Source organism: Talpa europaea, assembly GCF_964194135.1.
Source record: "Talpa europaea genome assembly, chromosome: 11".
NCBI classification, from domain to species: domain Eukaryota; kingdom Metazoa; phylum Chordata; class Mammalia; order Eulipotyphla; family Talpidae; genus Talpa; species Talpa europaea.
The window spans coordinates 15,448,769-15,466,365 of record NC_140078.1 but is presented as its reverse complement, the minus strand read 5'-3'; the positions used below and the strand labels follow the sequence as shown (position 1 = coordinate 15,466,365).

General features: G+C 53.2%; 1 protein-coding gene across 1 annotated transcript; it reads left to right on the top strand.

Annotated features, from left to right (window-relative positions):
• MAVS (mitochondrial antiviral signaling protein) lies at positions 1-8,214 on the top strand (the record flags this gene model as incomplete). The annotated part of the gene is made up of 7 exons (XM_084246628.1): positions 1-117; positions 1,268-1,442; positions 2,563-2,711; positions 3,709-3,865; positions 5,850-5,906; positions 6,378-6,976; positions 7,744-8,214. The coding sequence occupies 7 exons, from the start codon at positions 1-3 to the stop codon at positions 8,212-8,214; spliced, it is 1,725 nt and encodes a 574-aa protein (XP_084102754.1).
• Positions 8,215-17,597: the final 9,383 nt, after the last annotated feature.

Here is a 17,597-nt window from a genome sequence, read left to right as displayed (position 1 = left end):
ATGACGTTTGCAGAGGAGAAGACTTATCAGTATATCCGCCGCTATCACAGCAACTTTTGCAGTATCCATGTTCTGGAGATTCTGCCTTACCTGTACTGCCTCACGACAAGTGACCAGGTGAGCTAGGGCGGGCGGCCAGCCTCTGAGCGGGGGCAGGGCTGTGGAATTCAGCGCTCACCCAAGCCTTCTTCCTTTTGTGTTCTGCTGGCAGTTCTTGACGATTTTTTTTCTCTTTCTCAGCGAGGCGTGTTCAGGGTGGCTCTGCAACTTCCCCAAGCTCCCTCTTGCGTCTTCTCTGTGTGGAGCCTGGAAACACCACGCTGGCTGAGATCTCTGTGCTCTGGTTTCCCCTCACTCACTTTTACCAGAATGTTCTTTTTCTTCGTCTCTTTTGTCCTGGCTCCTGCTCCTTTCTCCTTGTGGGACCCTGTCCTGGAATGGAGCTCGGGGCCCCGTTTTGAGAGTTCGTGGGCGGTTGAGCCCCTCAGAACTTGCTGGGCCCTTAGAGAAGGGGCCAGACCCCTGCCAGTTTCAGCTGCTCTCAGGTGGAGATCCACAGCTCTCTGCTCCTCCACACAGGTGCTGTTGGTTCTCGAGTCTGTGACTGATGGGGTTTGGCCCCTTCCTCTTGTATCTTGGGGCTTGTGGGGACACCTGGTTACCTAGTTTCTGCAGTAAATGTTTTCTGCAGGTTTTCATTTCATTTCTGGTTGCCTGTTTGCAGGTGTGAGTTCAGGCAAGTGTAAACATTCCACAGCTACTGTCATTGTCTCAGAGTCTCCCCAGTATCCTCATCCTCCCTGTATCTTACTGTTGCCCCCCTCTCTTTTCCTCCCTTCCTTCTTATTTTTCCTATAAATCTTTTCCTTCTCTGCTAATTAAAACCCTTTTTTCATGCCTTGGGGTCAGTATAAAACCACCACTTTGGCATCAGATGAACTGGACATGGATTCCCGCCCCACGGCAATGGGCTCTTTGCTACCTTACTTCCACTGTGCCTCAGTTTCTCCAGCAGTAGAATAAGAGCAATAATCGCATTGAGTAAGCGAAGCCATGCAAAGGCCTGAGCGCAGTGCTTGGAACACAGTAGGAGTCCATTTCCCTAATGCTGCCTTTAAACTTGGGCTACACCCTGGCCTCTGACCCAGTTTCAGATGACTGGCTCTCTGCTGTGACTTTGTCTTGTCCTTTCTGCAGCTGTCCCCTCCTGAGTGGGGAAGGGGTCAGGGCCACCTGGTTTGAGCAGGGCGGTGACTGTCTCTTCCAGGACAGACTGCGGGCCTATTTCAATCAATGGGGCAACCAGAACACCCTCTGGGAACTCTTCCATAGTCTTCAGCGGCGGCAAGGCTGGGTAGATGCCTTCATCCAGGCGCTGAGGACCTGTGAGAAGACCGAGCTTGCCGACGAAGTGGCCAGCGTCTACCAGAGCTTTCTACTCCGTGAGCCTCCTGCCCTGGCCCTTCTCGCGTCCTGTCCCCTCATCCCAGCATCCCTAATGCTCTGTCACCCTCCCTCCCGTCACTTCAGGGAATGAACAAAGCTGGTGTAGACCCCAGCTCCATCACTTGTTGTGTCCCTTTGACAAAGTCTCTTAATTTTCCTGGGCCTCAGTCTTCCCTGTAAAACGGGGCTCAGTGGCAACATCCAGCTTGTGTGGTACCCGGGGACGGTGGCTTAGTCGGGCTGGGCACTTCGCGTGTGCTCGGCAGGTGGAGCCTCCTCAAGTGTTTGTGGCTGTAACATCAGAGGCCTGCCCCTTTCTCATTCCTCCAGTCTCCCCTTCTTGGTTCACCTTCCCGCTCTGCTCCCATCTCACCCCCTCCCTCTCGCCACTGTCTTCCTTTGCTCCCTCATAGGCTCCTGCCTTCCTTCCCCCTCATGTATTCCCCTCCCTTGGTTTCCCCTAGAGCCTTCCAGGGCCCCACCCCAGCCTCTCAGTTACCTCTCAACACTCCCTGCCAGCCCAAGCTGGCAAGAGGCGATCCAAGGGGCTGAGCCCGGAGGAAAGACCAGGCCAGCCCGGTTTATGTTGCAGACCAGAGGCAATGCCTGACCCGGCTCAGATTTATAGCCTTAGGATATCTCTACGTTCGCCTCCCTCCCTTACACATTTCATCACTTATGGACATTAACACAGATACCCTGAGTACAGAGGGGCGGGTGGCGGCGGGAGCTGGGGAGGCAGCAGCAGGTCAGGTGTCAGTGAGTGCAGACGCCACCCACAGGAGGGGGCGAAAGCCGCTGGGCCCAGGATGCCTGGGGTGGAGGAGTGGTGACTCTTGACCCAGTCTGGGTGAAAGACCCATGGGTGCTCACGTGTTCTTCTTTCCCCTCTTGCTCCTCCCACCTCTCCTTATTTTCCCCAGCTGCTCCCTGCTTCCCGCTGAAGAGAAGCTTGTCTCCTCCGAGGAGTGCCTCCCACCTCAGGGTGGCTTTTGGAGTAGTGGGCAGCCAGTCACCGTGGATCTGAGGGTCCAAGAGCACTCACTAGGTCTCTCCTGTTACTGGGAGCACCCTGTTCCTCCTTGACCATGTTCCTCCTTTGTCCTCACCCCCCAGCCCCAAGGGAGCCAGCATCAGTTCCTGCCAAGCTTCCAGGGCCCTCCACAACCTCGGCGACTCCCAGCACTGCCCACAATGGCTACAGAGAAGAGTTAAGGAGCCTGGTTTCTGTCCAGGACTCCCAGTCACCACAGTTCCTGGGAGAGGTACCTCCTCGCAGTCTACCTTGGGCCCCTACATTTGTGCTCCTGTCTGTCCACTTATGCTGTCCCAGTCTTCCAGAAGCCCTCTCCTAGCCCCCACAAATCTCACCTAATCTCTGCTCAGAACCCCAGGTCTTTTCCAGCAGGGATCTGTCCCAGCCCAGCCCAGACTGCCAACCAGGGTGTCATTCTGTGGCAGCCTCCTATCTCTGTCCTCACCAGCTGTGAGGGCACAATTTTGGGTCTTTGCAGTGGTCGGTGAGAGATGTTGAGCTTAGTGGAGGGGCCAGGAAATGACCAGACAAGGTCATTGGGAGTGCGAGGAAACAGGAGGGATGGGGTAGGGGCTGGGTAATGGAGCTGCACTAATCAAGTCTTGGGGAAAGATGAGTGATTCTTCTTTTTTTTTTAAAAGATTTATTTATTTATACAAGCACTGGGTACAGTTAGAAGCGTGGGAGGGTGAGAGAATTCGCCAGAGACAGAGTGGGGAACAGAACAGGCAGACTGACAAAATACACTGCTGAGGGGAGCAGTGGGTGAGACAGGAGAGGTCTGTCGCGCCATGGGGGACCCTTGCCGGCGGCCGGGGATCGAACCGGCGCTGCAGAGGCTGCGGGCAGCTTCGCAGCCTGGTGCTCAACCACTGCGCCACCAGGGGAGGCCCAAGATGAGTGATTCTTTTGGGATGTGAGTGGACAGTGGGGTGTCCAGGAGCACCAAACTGTGGACTTAAAGCCCATGAAGCCCAAGAGGTTTGTGCCGTGGTCACAGAAAGGGAGACCTTTCTATAGAGCCAGAGAGATAGACATTTAACTCCCCATGTGTGTGTTTTCTATGAGGTGAGTTCATAGTCACCTACAGACAGAGAGTCTGACTGACCAAAGCTGAGGCAAGAGCTTCCTTGGTGCTTGTGCTTCATGGTATGGCTTCATGGTATGCTGCCCTTGGCCAGCCCCTGGGAGATGTGATTGCCTTATTCAAATTTTCCTCCTTGTAGGATTCAAAGACAGCCTCACAGACATCTAGCTCTGGAACTGATTTTAGGAAGTCAGGCGACCCCCAGGAGCCCTCCTCTGACATGGCGGCCCGCAGACCTCTGAGTTCTGGTGGACACCAGGAACAGGACACAGAACCAAGCAGTGCCCACACGGCAGGTATGCATGGAATCCAGAGTTATAGGGCCTCTCTGACCTCTAGGGAGAGTGGGGGTGAGAGTGCCCCCCCCAGCTTCCTTAACAGGAGGCAAGGGTGGGAATAAAGAGCATTCACCCCAGGGAGGAACCCATTTCCGTAGAGGGTGTATTAGTTAGTGTTTGCTATGTAACAAACAGTCCCAACAGTTAGTAGCTTAAAATTTGACTATTTATTTAGCTCATGAATCTGTGGGTCAGTAATTTGTGCTGGCAATTTGGGCCGTTCTGATCTTGGCTGCGTTCCCTCTTGTGTACACACAGCGTACAGTTGTCAGTGGGGGCACTGTGCTTCTCTTTTATGAGTCATTCTCTAGCAGACAAGCTCGTTTCTGAGCAAGGTTCAATGGCATCTAAGATTCTGAGAGAGGGGTGGGGACTCCTGAGGCAGAGGCTTAAACCGTGTTCCTTTTTCTCAATCTATGGCCTGCAGCCTGAATCTGCTCTCTCATAAGAGTGAAATGGCCCCTCCCTCTAGCAGCGTCCACAAGCTTGACGAGCACAAGCGCTATTTATCTTTTGTTCTTTTTCTTGTCCTGCCTGGGGTGCCTCTCCCATCTCCTCGTTAGCCTGGTGGAATCCTGGCTGCTGCTGTTGCCATCTTCCACCCCCAACCCCAGCACGATCAGGTCTGGTCCAGAGCAAGGGCCCAAGCAGAGGAGCTCACGACAGTCCTGGGGCATGGAGGCCCGGCCAGCCACCAGCACGTACAGGTCTCCTAGGTCTAGGGATGGGGGTGGGGGCAGTGGGGGCCCGAAGCCACTCCTGGGAGGAGGGTCTGAACTGGGGGAGCAGGTAATGAGAGTTCGTAAAGGCACTTATATCAGGATTCCCCATGGAACTCTGAACACTCACGAGACAGGCTAACAAAGGTCAGGCGTGAATCTGATGCACCCCCCTCACCTCCTCCTGCCATTTTCAAGGCCAGCCCAAGAGTCAAGGAGTAGGGGAACAAGGAAAAGGACAAGACTCGTGGGCCAACCATAGATCTGGGGTGTGCAGTGAGGGAGGAGTCTGAGTGATCAGAGACACAAGAGGGGGTGGATGTTGTTTGAGGGTGGAATGGTGGCAGGAGGGCTGTACCTAAGTAGAACAATTACTGTGCAAAGGTGACTGATGATGTAAGAAAAGAAAAAGGAAATGACTAGGGGAATAGACTTCCTCCCTAGATGAGAGGACTAACCAAGTCACATTGCAGAGGGCATGGGTGGTAAGGGAAGAGAATTAGGGCCATGTCCACTCGCTACCAAAGGGACTCTGTAGGGACCTTCCAGCATCTATGGAACAGTGCAGGAGGCAGAGGATGGGGCTGCCAGCTGTTGGCAGGGAGGCCCTTAGGCCCTGCCTTGCCCCAAAGGAGCCTCTAGCTCCCAGCTCTCTAGCTCTGTCACTTATCTTCTCAGCCCCCAAGGAAGTATGGTCTTCATCAGCCAGGGGCCTGGACCCCAACACCAGTTTTCAGTGTTCAGGAACATAGACCTGCCCACTCTGACTTTCCCAAGGGGCATCTCTGCACCACTGTTTCCCAAAAAGTGTTCCCCCTGACACCAGACATGCAAGCAGTTAAGCCATCTTAGTGCCTCATGCTCCTGTCATCCTCAAACTGTGACCCACGTCTCCATTTGCAGTCCTCAGCAATGACCGCGCGCCATGGAACACCTTTCAGGAAATGCTGCCACGGAGCAGGGCAGCGAAGGGCACTTAGATTTCAGTATGTGCATGGACAGAGGTCCCCCAAGACTCTGGTATTAGATTGGCAGGAGGAGGAGGTGAGGGGGGTGCATCAGAATCACGCCTGACCTTTGTTAGCCTGTCTCGTGAGTGTTCAGAGTTCCATGGGGAATCCTGATATAAGTGCCTTTACGAACTCTCATTACCTGCTCCCCCAGTTCAGACCCTCCTCCCAGGAGTGGCTTCGGGCCCCCACTGCCCCCACCCCCATCCCTAGACCTAGGAGACCTGTACGTGCTGGTGGCTGGCCGGGCCTCCATGCCCCAGGACTGTCGTGAGCTCCTCTGCTTGGGCCCTTGCTCTGGACCAGACCTGATCGTGCTGGGGTTGGGGGTGGAAGATGGCAACAGCAGCAGCCAGGATTCCACCAGGCTAACGAGGAGATGGGAGAGGCACCCCAGGCAGGACAAGAAAAAGAACAAAAGATAAATAGCGCTTGTGCTCGTCAAGCTTGTGGACGCTGCTAGAGGGAGGGGCCATTTCACTCTTATGAGAGAGCAGATTCAGGCTGCAGGTCAAGGACTCAGGACAGACAGGACCGGGATGTGCCTGCAGCTGTTGGGCCTTCAGACCTGGGAGCAGTGAACAACCTCCTACTGCTAAGGGTTGGGAGGTTGGGAGACTGGGTGGCAGTAGGGACAGTATGAGCTGGGGCAGTGGGCCTCTCTCCAGACCCCTGAGGACTGTGATTTGAGTATGACAGCCTTACAGGTTTGTGTTTCCCTTTTTGTCTTGCCATCTGTAGGCGTGGCCTCTGGCCTCACATCACCCCGTGGGCCTGTTTCTCCTACTGTCTCCTTCCAGCCTCTGGCCCGTCCCAACCCCAGGGCAAGCCGCTTGCCTGGACCCCCAGTGTCAGCTCCTTATTCCGGCATCTCCCCCCCTTCCACTGGCTTTTCTTCTGTAGGGGGTGCTAGTGACCCAGTTGAGGATGCCATCTATTCCAGTGTCCCAGGGGTCTCTATCAACTCTATGACCACCAGCACCGTGCCTTCCAAGTTACCCATCAACTCTTCAACCACCGGCATGGTGTCTTCTAAGGGGCCCACCAACCCAGCATTTGCCAACACAGTGCCTTCCAAGTTGCCCACCAGCTCTTTGACCACCAGTGCTGTGCCTTCCAAGGGGCCCACCAGCTCAAAGCCCCCTGGTACAATGACCACTAACATGCCCACCAGTCTACCAGCATCTAAATTGCCCATCAACTCAGCTCGTGCTGGCACAGTGTCACCCAAAGTGCCTACCAGCTTGGTGCCTGACCACAGGATGCCCATGAGCTCAGTGCCCAGCAAGGCATCTGCCGACACAGTGCCCACCATCAAGAGCAGTAAAAGACCAACAGAGGTGAGTCTTCTCCTAGCAGTGATCCTGGTCCTTTCCCCCAGCCCTGACTCTGGACTCTTCCCACTCTCGTCTGTCTGGACCTTTTATGAAGGCATAGAGATGGCTCAGAACCAGTCACACCCAGACCCTCATACCAAGCAGGACAACTCGGTTCCCCTGGTCATGTGCATTAACCCAATTAGACTGCAGAGCTCCCTGTTTAGCTTAGCAGTGCCATTTTGCAGATGAAGAAGCTGTGAGGAGTAGAGCCGAGTGGCCTCTCTGCTCTTCACCAGCAGACGGTGCCTGCCCCTCCAAGCCAGGCTTTTCAGACAGTACCCGGCCTTTCTAGCCTGCAGCCCCGCTCTGACTCGGTAGCCTTCCCCATCTGCCTCCTGTGAGCCCACACATCTAACCCTCCTGCTGTTGTCTTCCTGGCGGGACCAAGTCCATGGGCATGGTCAGGCCTCTGACCCCATCTCCACTCCATAGCCCCTCAGACCCAGGCAGTATGTTGAAATGGGATGGGGTCACATGCCACCAAACGCCCCCCAGAGTAAGGGTGAGGTCACCACCGATATGGTTGCAAGGCCTTGGTCCTCTCCTCTCCCCTGCCCTTCTGCACCATCAATGAGTTGAGCCCCAAGAGAGGGTGGCCTCACAGGCCGTGTGGATTGGGAATTGGGGGATGGGGGTGCCAGTTCATGCCCTGGCCTGGGAATCGGACTGCCTGACCTGGCTTGTCCCCTGCCATCCTCTGTCCCGTCAGCCCCTCCTTTCTTTCTTAGGAGACCCCAGCGTCTCCAGTACCCACAGGTGCTATGACTGGAGGCAGCTCTCCCCATCCTGACCGCAGTGCTGGCAGCTGGAGCCCAGAACTGGAGCTGAGCAAGCCTGATGTGCTGATGTCCCGGCTGGACAGCTCGTTCTCTGGCTGTTCCGGGGACCTCGCCATTAGCTACAGCACCCCCTTGAACACAGGACGTGATAACACCCCAGAGGAGAACGAGTACCAGACACTGGAGAGCATCAGGATCCATGTGGAAGAGGGCACCAGTGCCGACCTGCTAGCTGGCAACTCCCGGCAGCAAGGTGCCCTGAACCTCCAGAAGGGGCAGCTGCCAGAGGAGGCGAAGGCAAAGGCGCAGGCCCGCCAGGCCTCCTGGGCCTCATGGCTCAGGGCAGCCACCGTGGGGGCACTGCTGGCTGGGCTGCTGGCCGTGCTGTACCGGCGGCGCCTGCTCCAGAGAAGCCTGTGAGCCCTCCTCGCCACGCATTGGCTCCCCTCCCTTCCGTGCTTCAGCCAGAGACTTGGAGCCAGGCTGTCCTGCCACTTTGTCCTTTCACTGGGCTGCGTGAGAGCAGGGCTCAGGGCCTGCAGGCCTGGCAGGAGGTGGTACAAAGGCTGGACTGAATCCTGGGAAGCAGCATTTCCAGCTGGTGCTCTACTCAGCACCCTCACCACCCTAGGCTTTCTGGACCCTTGGGAAGTGCTCCTGATCATGCCCACTGGGCAGTCCAGGTTGTCGCCCTTGTTCTGTGAGGGAGGTGACCCCAGGCAGGCTTTATCCCTGTTTGCTCAAGCCTGTGCATCAGGAGGTGCCATGAGAGAATCCCACAGTCCTGGGGTTGGCAGTGCCCCTCCCCACTCCCCACACCCCTGCCCGCCCTGGAAGCTGACAGCAGATCTGCTGGGTGGGAGACCACAGAACCTCCCTCCAGCCTCCAGTGACGGAGCCAGAGGCCCTTTCCCAGAAATGGCAGGGTGGCCAGTCTCCAGGGACTCTGCTGCTTAGAAACCCTGCCTGTCAGGTCTCCTTCCTCTGCCAGGAGAGAGAGAGAGAGAGAGAGAAGGTCTGGAGGTCTGGAGTTTCCCTGGATCCTGGGAAGACCAAGGCAACTGCTAGGTCTGAGGAACACCTTGGGTGCCCCCTCCCACCTCCTCACCTGCCTCTTTCCCTCCTTCCTGGTTTCCATTTTCTTTAGCTCCCTATAAGGTAGAGGCCCCTGTAGGGTTTGGGTTTCAGCTCTTCTCTGCTGTGTGTTCTTGGCAGAGAGTCAGACTTTTCTCATTTTGCTGCCCAATATGGCCAGTGATTGTCGTGGCTCATCCTTCACCAGTTTCTTCTGAGACTAGCGCGAACAGCTGCTTGTCAAGGGCCCTGCCCAGAGTGCTTGGCCACTAAATGCTTCCACCTCTCCCCTGCTCAGCCTGGTAGAAAAGAGGGCACGAGAGGTTGGGCAAACAAGGACAAAGCCCGGATGGGGGCATCTCCTCCAGAGAACATGCAGAGATGCAGTGTAGTGTGGCCTTGGCCTCATCCTGCCCTGCTTCCCACTAATTTTATGCTCTTGGCCACGGTATTAGCCTCCTGTGCCTCAGTTTTTTCATCTGTAAAATGGGGTTGAGTAGTAAATTACATATTTCTCCTAGTGTTTGAGGATTAAACGAGTTTATCTGTATAAATTCTAGAATGTTTTCTGGCATTTACTAAAGATTGGAAACGTGGTTATTATCATTGCTCAAAAGTAGAGGGAAGAGAACTCGGGGCTACAACTTTAGAAGCAGACCTGCATCCTGTTGCCCCTACCTCCTGCCTGGTATTTTCTCCTTACATTATTTAGTGCATTAGAGAATTCTGTGGGTGGAGAGAGAAGCATGTCCACTAGGACAATCTGCAGAGTAGAAGCTGGGTACCCCCCAGCAGCCAGATGAATTAGGGATATTCTCATGGGTTCTTTTCAGGTGCTCATGGCCGGAAATATAGGCAGAGGAGACTTAGGACCTGCTTCCACTTTGCAGCTGTGTAAGGGACCCGGACTATAGCCCTGGCGAGATATCTGGGGTGGGCATCACCGTGGCCTACCCCCAAGCTGCCAGTCTATAGGGTTCTGTACTTTGTTTTAACTGCTACAGCCTTGGCACTGCCCTAGGGGGCTTCAGCAACCTAATAACCTCTTCCTCTATTTCTGATCTCTTCCCCCTTGCCCAGAACCCAAAAACCTATATACCCTGAAACCAGAAGTCATCCTTGCCCAAACAACCTGCTCCATTTCCTATTACCCTTGCTCTTAATCAGCCCTCTGTGCTTTCCCTCCCTCCAGCAACTCAGATCCAGGAACAATTCCTTCCCCAGTAGCTTTGGGAACAAGTATCTTTGTATCCATCAAAGCATGACACTTCAGTGGTGGAATTTCAAGCACAATGAATAGCCGTTGTAGGAGGTACCTCTGGATAAGGTGTGTGGGGACCTTCCTGCAGGTTTCCGATCATGCTGCCCAGAAGCACTGACTAGCCCTGCGTTGAACAGTCCCCCTATTTCAACAGTGATCAACCTGGCGGTCTCTAAAGGGCCAACTTCAACTTTAAGCAAGTTTGGGAATTGGCCAGTGTATGGAGGCTGATGGCCTGGGGACAGCTAGGGGTCACTGATGGAATGTCTGATGTCAGGGGCCTGCTTTCAGCTACAGGAGGGAATGTGTCGGAGGAAGAGCCAGGCAGGTTCCCCTCACAGCCACGGCCTGGACCATGAGGCCAGAACCAAAGAAGGGAGGGGGAACCTGTGTGGGCCCCTACACTTAGACTTGGGGAAGCACACTTCGCCTTGGGGTAATGGTTGGGGTGGGACAGGGCACCCAGTGCCATCCTAAGCACTAGGGGCAGACTTACCAGCAGCTCAGTTACTTGCATATAAATCCCTCTACCATCTGCCTCCTGCTGAAACACTTCCCTCAAAGCATAAGCGTACCACTGCTGTCTCTCCTTGGGAAACACCTGCAGGCCCAGTGAAGCCAGACCAGTGCCTCACCCTCACCTTATCAGATTTAGGGGAATTTTTTAGTGAAAGATCAGGAAGATATCCTATACCCTGCCAGGCCTTGGATTATTCATAGCTGCTGCTTTTTTTTTTTTTAAAGATTTATTTATTTACACATACAAGAACTGAGGTACAGGCCAGAGGTGTGGGACTCACCAGAGACAGAGTGAGGAACAGAACAGGCAGACTGACTGAAATACACCACTGAGGGGAGCAGCTGGCGAGTTAGGAGAGGTCTGCTGTGCCTGGTATCTCCCTGCTTGGGGATCGAACTTATACTGCAGTGGCTATGGATAGCTTCATAGCTTGCATCTTAACCCCTTGCACCGCCAGGGAGGCCCCCTATTCATAGCTTCTTTTAAGTAACATTTTTTATTGTGAAAACTTTCACATAAATACGGAAGTATTAAAAACTGAATAATGTCCCTTGTGCCCATTACCCAGCTTTAATAATTATGAACTCATGGCCAGTCCTATTCACCCTTGACTAATCCCCCCCTCCTTTTTTTGGACCAATTCCTTTTGTAAGTCAGAGAGTATGAGGTTCAGAAAGCCAAGGGGCAGACTTGGGGGGGAGCATTTGTGACCAAGGCCCTGCTTCCCCCTGAGGCAGCATTAGGTAACAGTGGGGCATGCTCCTTTTGGCCTCTGTGGGTGACATCCTCTCTTTTTTTTTTTTTTTTTAAAGATTTATTTATGCATACAAGAGCTGGGGTACAGGCCAGAGATGTGGGGGGTGAGAGGATTCACCAGAGACAGAGTGGGGAACAGAACAGGCAGACTGACTGAAATACACTGCTAAGGGAAGCAGCAGGCGAGACAGGAGAGGTCTGCCGCACCATGTGGGTTGCTCCCTGGCTGGTCGGGGATCGAACCCGTGCTGCAGAGGCTGTGTGGTGCTTAACCCCTTGTGCCACCAGGGAGGCCTGACATCCCCTCTTGAACCAGTTAAAAGTAGGAGCCACACGGACCCTGTCATGGGAGAGGATTAAAGGAAGTCCCTCCATGGGTGAGCTCCTTGGCGGTGTCTGACCACTGCCCTGTACCAGAGGGGTGATGATTGATGGCTGCGTCCAGTGCAGTTTGCCCTGTTGAACTAGCGGCTTCCTCTGGACCCTGACAGAGCCCTTCCAGAAGCAGAAATTTCCATTCTGGGTCAGACTCAGACCACATCATGTCTCCTACTTTTCTAGGAGTCTCCTGGGAATGGAGTCTTCGGGCCTTGATGTCCCTGGCTTTCTGCTGAAGCACCATCCTGAAGCTGATGGCCACGGAACAGCCCCACCTTTGGGGAAAGCAGTGTGGAAGCATTAACTCCGTGGAAACAAATCACACGCCCCCCCCCCCCCTGCCATTCTCACCTTTCTGCCCTTTCACTCTAGCCCAGCTGCAGGCCCTGAAGCTGCTGAACTGTGGTCACCCCAGCCAGCTTTCTTCCCTCCTATTACGGTTGTTAACAAGGACCCCGCCCTTGTGTGCCAGGTGCTGGGCTAAGTGCTTTGCACACATTAACTCCTTCCATCCTCACAATGACCTTATGAAAGGGGTAACCCAGTTTGTAAGCTAGTGGGAATAACCAGAGGTGGGCAACCAGAAAGGAACACTGATCCCTGAGCTCCAGAGCTGGATGGCCTCGGTGCCCTTGATCCACAGCTGATTGGGTGTCTGGAGCCTGGAGCCCAGGTAAAGTGAGATTTTTCCCACCAACACACCTCTACTCGATGCCTTGAGGCTGTGTGAGGCAGGGCAGGGGCACAAGCCTCAAAAGCCAGCACTCTCAAGAGGCCAGCTCAGTTTGGCAGACCTTGCTTATTAAAGGATTCCCCTGTGTTTGCATAAAATGAGTAAGAGCTGCGTGCCCTCTAGAAGTTGGGGATGGCTGGCAAAGTGTGGTGGTAACCAAAAGACTTTCATAGTATTCTTCGATGTATTTATACAACAAATATTTGTTTGACACCTACTGGGTGCAGAGCACTGAGACACAATGCTACAAAGCAAAGATGGGCCCTTAGAGCCTCCTTCCTCCTCCCGTTGTCTGCAGTACAATAATGAGTGGCCTAAGGGAATTTTCGGGAAGCTGCTCAGGATGGCATGGGGAGGGATAGTGTGTTTTGATCAGATAATAATTACTATAACTAAAAAATTATAATGACATATAATTATAGTAGTGAAATTCAGGAAAACAGCTAACCTATAGGGATTAAGAAAAAATTTAAAACTTACAAAGGCACCCATCAGCCTCAGATGGATGTGTCCGACAAGATGACGTGTTGATGAAAATATACAAATTATTCAGTAACTGAACTACTCATAAACTTTTTTTGCGTAGAAGAACTGGGGTGTAGGCCAGAGGTGCAGGGGGTGAGAGGATTCACCAGAGACAGGGTGGGGAGCAGAGCAGGCAGATTGACTGAAATACACTGCTGAGGGGAGCAACAAGTGAGACAGGAGAGGTCTGCAGCACCATGTGGGTCAGCTCTCTGGCTGGGATCAAACTCAGGCCTTAGTGGTGATAGTGCTGAGGCCTAACTCCTAGGCCACCAGGGAGGGCACCCCCCACCCCAAACATTTGAGGGAGAGTTGATAAAAGCCCTGTGGGGAAACTAACAGTCTCTATTAACGCTGAACATACGTAAGACCTGTCACACAGTGTCTGCCAGGCTGTGGACACAGCAGAAACAAGATACGTGCAGGAGTGTTTGTCACAGCGCCAGTCATAGGCCCCATCTGGAATCAACCCAATGTTTGTCCAGGGCAGGATGGGTAGGTAAGTCGAAATAAAGTCACACAGTGAAGAAGTAGTCAGCAAGACGATGAATGACAATACCTCTACAGGAGCCAATATAAATAATTGTCCTAAGAAGGATGTGGAGCAACGAGGTCGGCACACACACACTGAGTACTTGCTGTGTGATCCATTCTTGTAAGGTAGAAGAAAATGCAGAAGTAGCCCATGGTGTTGAAAGTCTGAGTGGGTACTTTGGGAGGTTGGGAGGGACCTTTGGGGCGAGGGGGCAGTTCCTTCCCCTGCTTTGGGTGTGGCTGTCATAAGTGGTAGAAACTTAGAGTAGAAAATTTAGAATGAAAGGTCAGATCTGATCAGATGTATAATAACTGCCAGAGGTGGGTGGAGGGGTGATCAACCAGTCCTTCAACTGGCTGATGGATTTTCCAGGAATCTGAGGTAGGGGCAGAAAGGATTACCAATTACAGTATACCAACCCAACCTGCCCCCAAAGCAATAAAATTCCACTAAGGAATGACCCCCCCCCCAAAAGAACACTATATAAAAACACCCCTTGCTCTGGCAAAATGCAGATCTGGCCCCTAAGATGATGCACCTGTGGCTGGGCAGATCCTTCTCCCCTCCCCATTTTCCTAATAAGCCTTTAAAATGCAGACTTTGCCTGTCTATTCAAATGTCTTTTTCCTTAATGAATGAGGAAACTGCCAAAATCTTTCTTAGAGGGATCCAAGGACCCCACTCACCGAACCCTAATAGCTGAGCCCTACTGAGAGGTATAGGGTAAATGAAGTTGGTCAGGCGTTTTACGCCATTGGCCCCTGTGGCTACACCTGTGGCTTGATCTTGTTTACGTCAAAAGTGTGTGGTGTGGGGCACGTGAGCCTGATTGTGGACACCTGCACATGGGTGTGTGCGCGTGTGCACGCCTGAGCCTGGAGGGAGGGGATAAAAGGGCAGCGTCAGCCTGGGGGAAGGGGGTTTAAGCTGCTGTCTCCTTTCCTCTGCTTACACTTATAAACTCTGCGAAGATAATGCTAAGGGCTCCAAGCTTCTCTTTCACAATGGCTAGAACATTCGGGGAACCAAGAGGCGGGTTTAGTTTGTGTCCTTTCTGCTAGAGCTGTGGATAACCAGGAGCACCCTAAATGAAAAGAAAGAGGGGCTTAAGTTTGCATAGAGCCGGCTAGAGACTCCGCCACCATCCCTGGCTTTGTGTGGGGAGGGCTGCAGATGGAGCGGGGAGCGGGAAATTCGAGGGGGAAGGAAAGAAGGGGCAAGCTTCGGGTGTGGAGTGAGTGGAGGCTGGCTGCGGGAAAGATCTCTTGGGACTGGCTTGGGGAACATGAGGCTTTCTCTAGCTAGTCCTGAGTTGGAACAGAAGCAGCAGTGGCTGGGGATTGGGAGGAAGCTGGCAGCCTATTGCCAAGCCCCACGGACCGGGGCTGACGCTGCAGAGACCATGCTCTGCCTTCCCAGGCCGGTCACACGGCAGAGGGTTTGCTCAGCATTCTCTCCGTGCTCTGGCCACTGTCCGTTTGTGCTGCCGGGTGGCTGAGGGGCCTCCACTGCTGGAATAGCAGGGGGTGGGGGTGCTTCTTCCAGCTCCCTATCACTCCCTGGGGGGAGTAGCCAGCGGCCAGCTCTGAGGGCTAAGGGCTCTACGCCAGTCATTACTGAGCTAGCTCCACCAGCCTCTTGATTTCTCTTAAGGCCTGGATTTTATTTATTTTTTAAAGATTTATTATTCATTTGTACAAGCACTGGGTACAGTCAGAAGTGCGGGAGGGTGAGAGAATTCACCAGAGCCAGAGCGGGGAGCAGGGCAGGCAGAAGGACCGAAGGACACTGCTGAGGGGAGCAGCGGGCGGCAGGAGAGGTCTGCGCGCCATGTGGGACCCTCCTCTGGTGGCCAGGAGCAGCCGGGGATCGAACCGGCGCTACAGAGGCTGCGGGCAGCTTCGCAACCCAGCGCTCAACCGCTGCGCCACCGGGGAGGCCCAAGGCCTGGATTTTAAACCCAGCTTCTATGGAAAACCTTCTTTGACTATCTCCCTCTGAGTCTGCCTAAATTCCATGTCTTGCCTCCAACCCTGCAATGTAAACTCTCATTTCCTTGCCTACATTTTATTTTTTTAAAAGTTTTATTTATACAAGCACTGGGTACAGTCAGAAGCGCGGGAAAGTGAGAAAATTCACCAGAGCCAGAGCTGGGAACAGAACAGGCAGACCGATGAAATACACTGCTGAGTGGAGCAGCAGGCGGCAGGGGAGGTCTGCGCACCATGTGGGACCCTCACCCCACCGGCGATTGAACCTGCACCTCAGAGGCTGCGGGCAGCTTCGCAGCCCAGCGCTCAACCGCTGCGCCACCAGGGGAGGCCCTTCTTGCCTACATTTTAAAAATCCATACTGCAGGTCTTTCTGCTTACTGTAGTTTTATACGAAACAACTAAGCTGGGGCCTCTGGGGTGGTCTAGGGGTTAAGTCTCAGTGCTATCCCTGAGCTTGATCTCCAGCCAGGAAACTGACCCACATAGGGCTCGGCAGACCTCTCCTGTCTCACCTGCTACTCCCCTTAGCTGTATTTCGGTAAATCTGTTTTGCTCCCCGCTCTCTGGTGAATCCTCTCATTCCCCACCCTTGGGCCTACCCAAGTTCCACCAAAAATAACGCCAGCCCACAACTTTTTACTAAGTAAAATATACATATTGGAAAGGTCGAGGCAGGAGAAGGGGAGGAAGAGCTTTGGGTATGTGTGTGGGGGAGATGAACTGGCAAAGGGGAGGAAGCTCTGGGTTCATAACCAACTCCTGGTTCTCCTTACCCTCCTGGCCCCTTAACCCATGAGGCTGGACCAGATGTCAAAGCTCAGATCCCTCAACCTTTGAGTGTCCTTGCACAGGCAGACCCAGTCAGCTTTTCCTCTTATCCCCTGCCTCCCCTTCCTCAGGTGCCACTGTCATACTAGCTGAATTGCTGATTTTCTAGCAATCAGACACTGTTTTGCTTAATCAATTCGCTTATATTTAAAATGAGAAAGAAAAATCCCTTCATAATCACATGCAGCTGGGCATCGGCTTCTTGCAGGCAGCTTCTCCAAGGAACTGGGAAGAGTGGTAATTGCTGCAAGAATTACTTTTTCCTTACTTGCTGACACGACAAAGTCCTTCGAATTTGTGGGTCCATGGATACTCGTCTGCAGTTAATTGTTATCACTATTTCCAGAACTTAAGATCCTGTAACAATTCCTTTATTTAACCTGCGGTTGAAAGGCAGGGCTGTGAGGCTGCTGAGGTGAATGCAAACAACTTGCAATCTGGAGGGCTTATCCCAGCCTCTGGATGAAGTGCCCCCACCCCCTGCTCCTACCCCCTTCCACCACACTCGGGGATCTTCTCAGAGACAAGCTCCTCAGTTCTGCAACTTGTGGCCGCCTGGCCGGCACATTCCTGGCTGGCTTAGTGGACTCTTTCCTTTCCACCCAGTGCGAGGGGTTGGAGGGATGTCAATCTCCCCTCTGAATTTTCATCTTCCTTATAATCTAATCTCTTTAGGACAGCTTTAACACAAGGAATACTTAAATACCTGTGCTTTAAAAACAAAAACGCCAAACTAAGCCATATGTGAGCCAGTTTCTCAAACTTCAGTGTAAGATTCCCTGGAGGGCTTGGTAAAGGCAGGTGCTGACTCTCAGGGGCACTGCATTTCTAAGAAACCTTTTTTTGAGTCAAGACAAAGAGCAACAATTGAAAATGTCCTTCACTCCCCAGCAATCTTGCTCTCTTTAGGGGTGTTGATAGGCATCGTTCCTTGCCTTTCTCTGAGTTTCTGTGACTTAATCTCCTCCTTGGCCGGGAGCCAGGATGCTCTCTGAGGTCTTGTTCATGGCAGCCAAGTGCAGGGCCTTCTGGCCTCCCACCTCCTCTGCAGTTCCCGGTAGCACCCCAGAAAGTATTGTTGCCCAGCTCAATAGGTCTTTGTTGGACTGAATTCAGTTCATACAACAACTGAAACAATTTGGTCATTGTGTCAGTTGGTTGAGAATCCTCTGGCACTGGATTTTTTTCCCACCATGTAC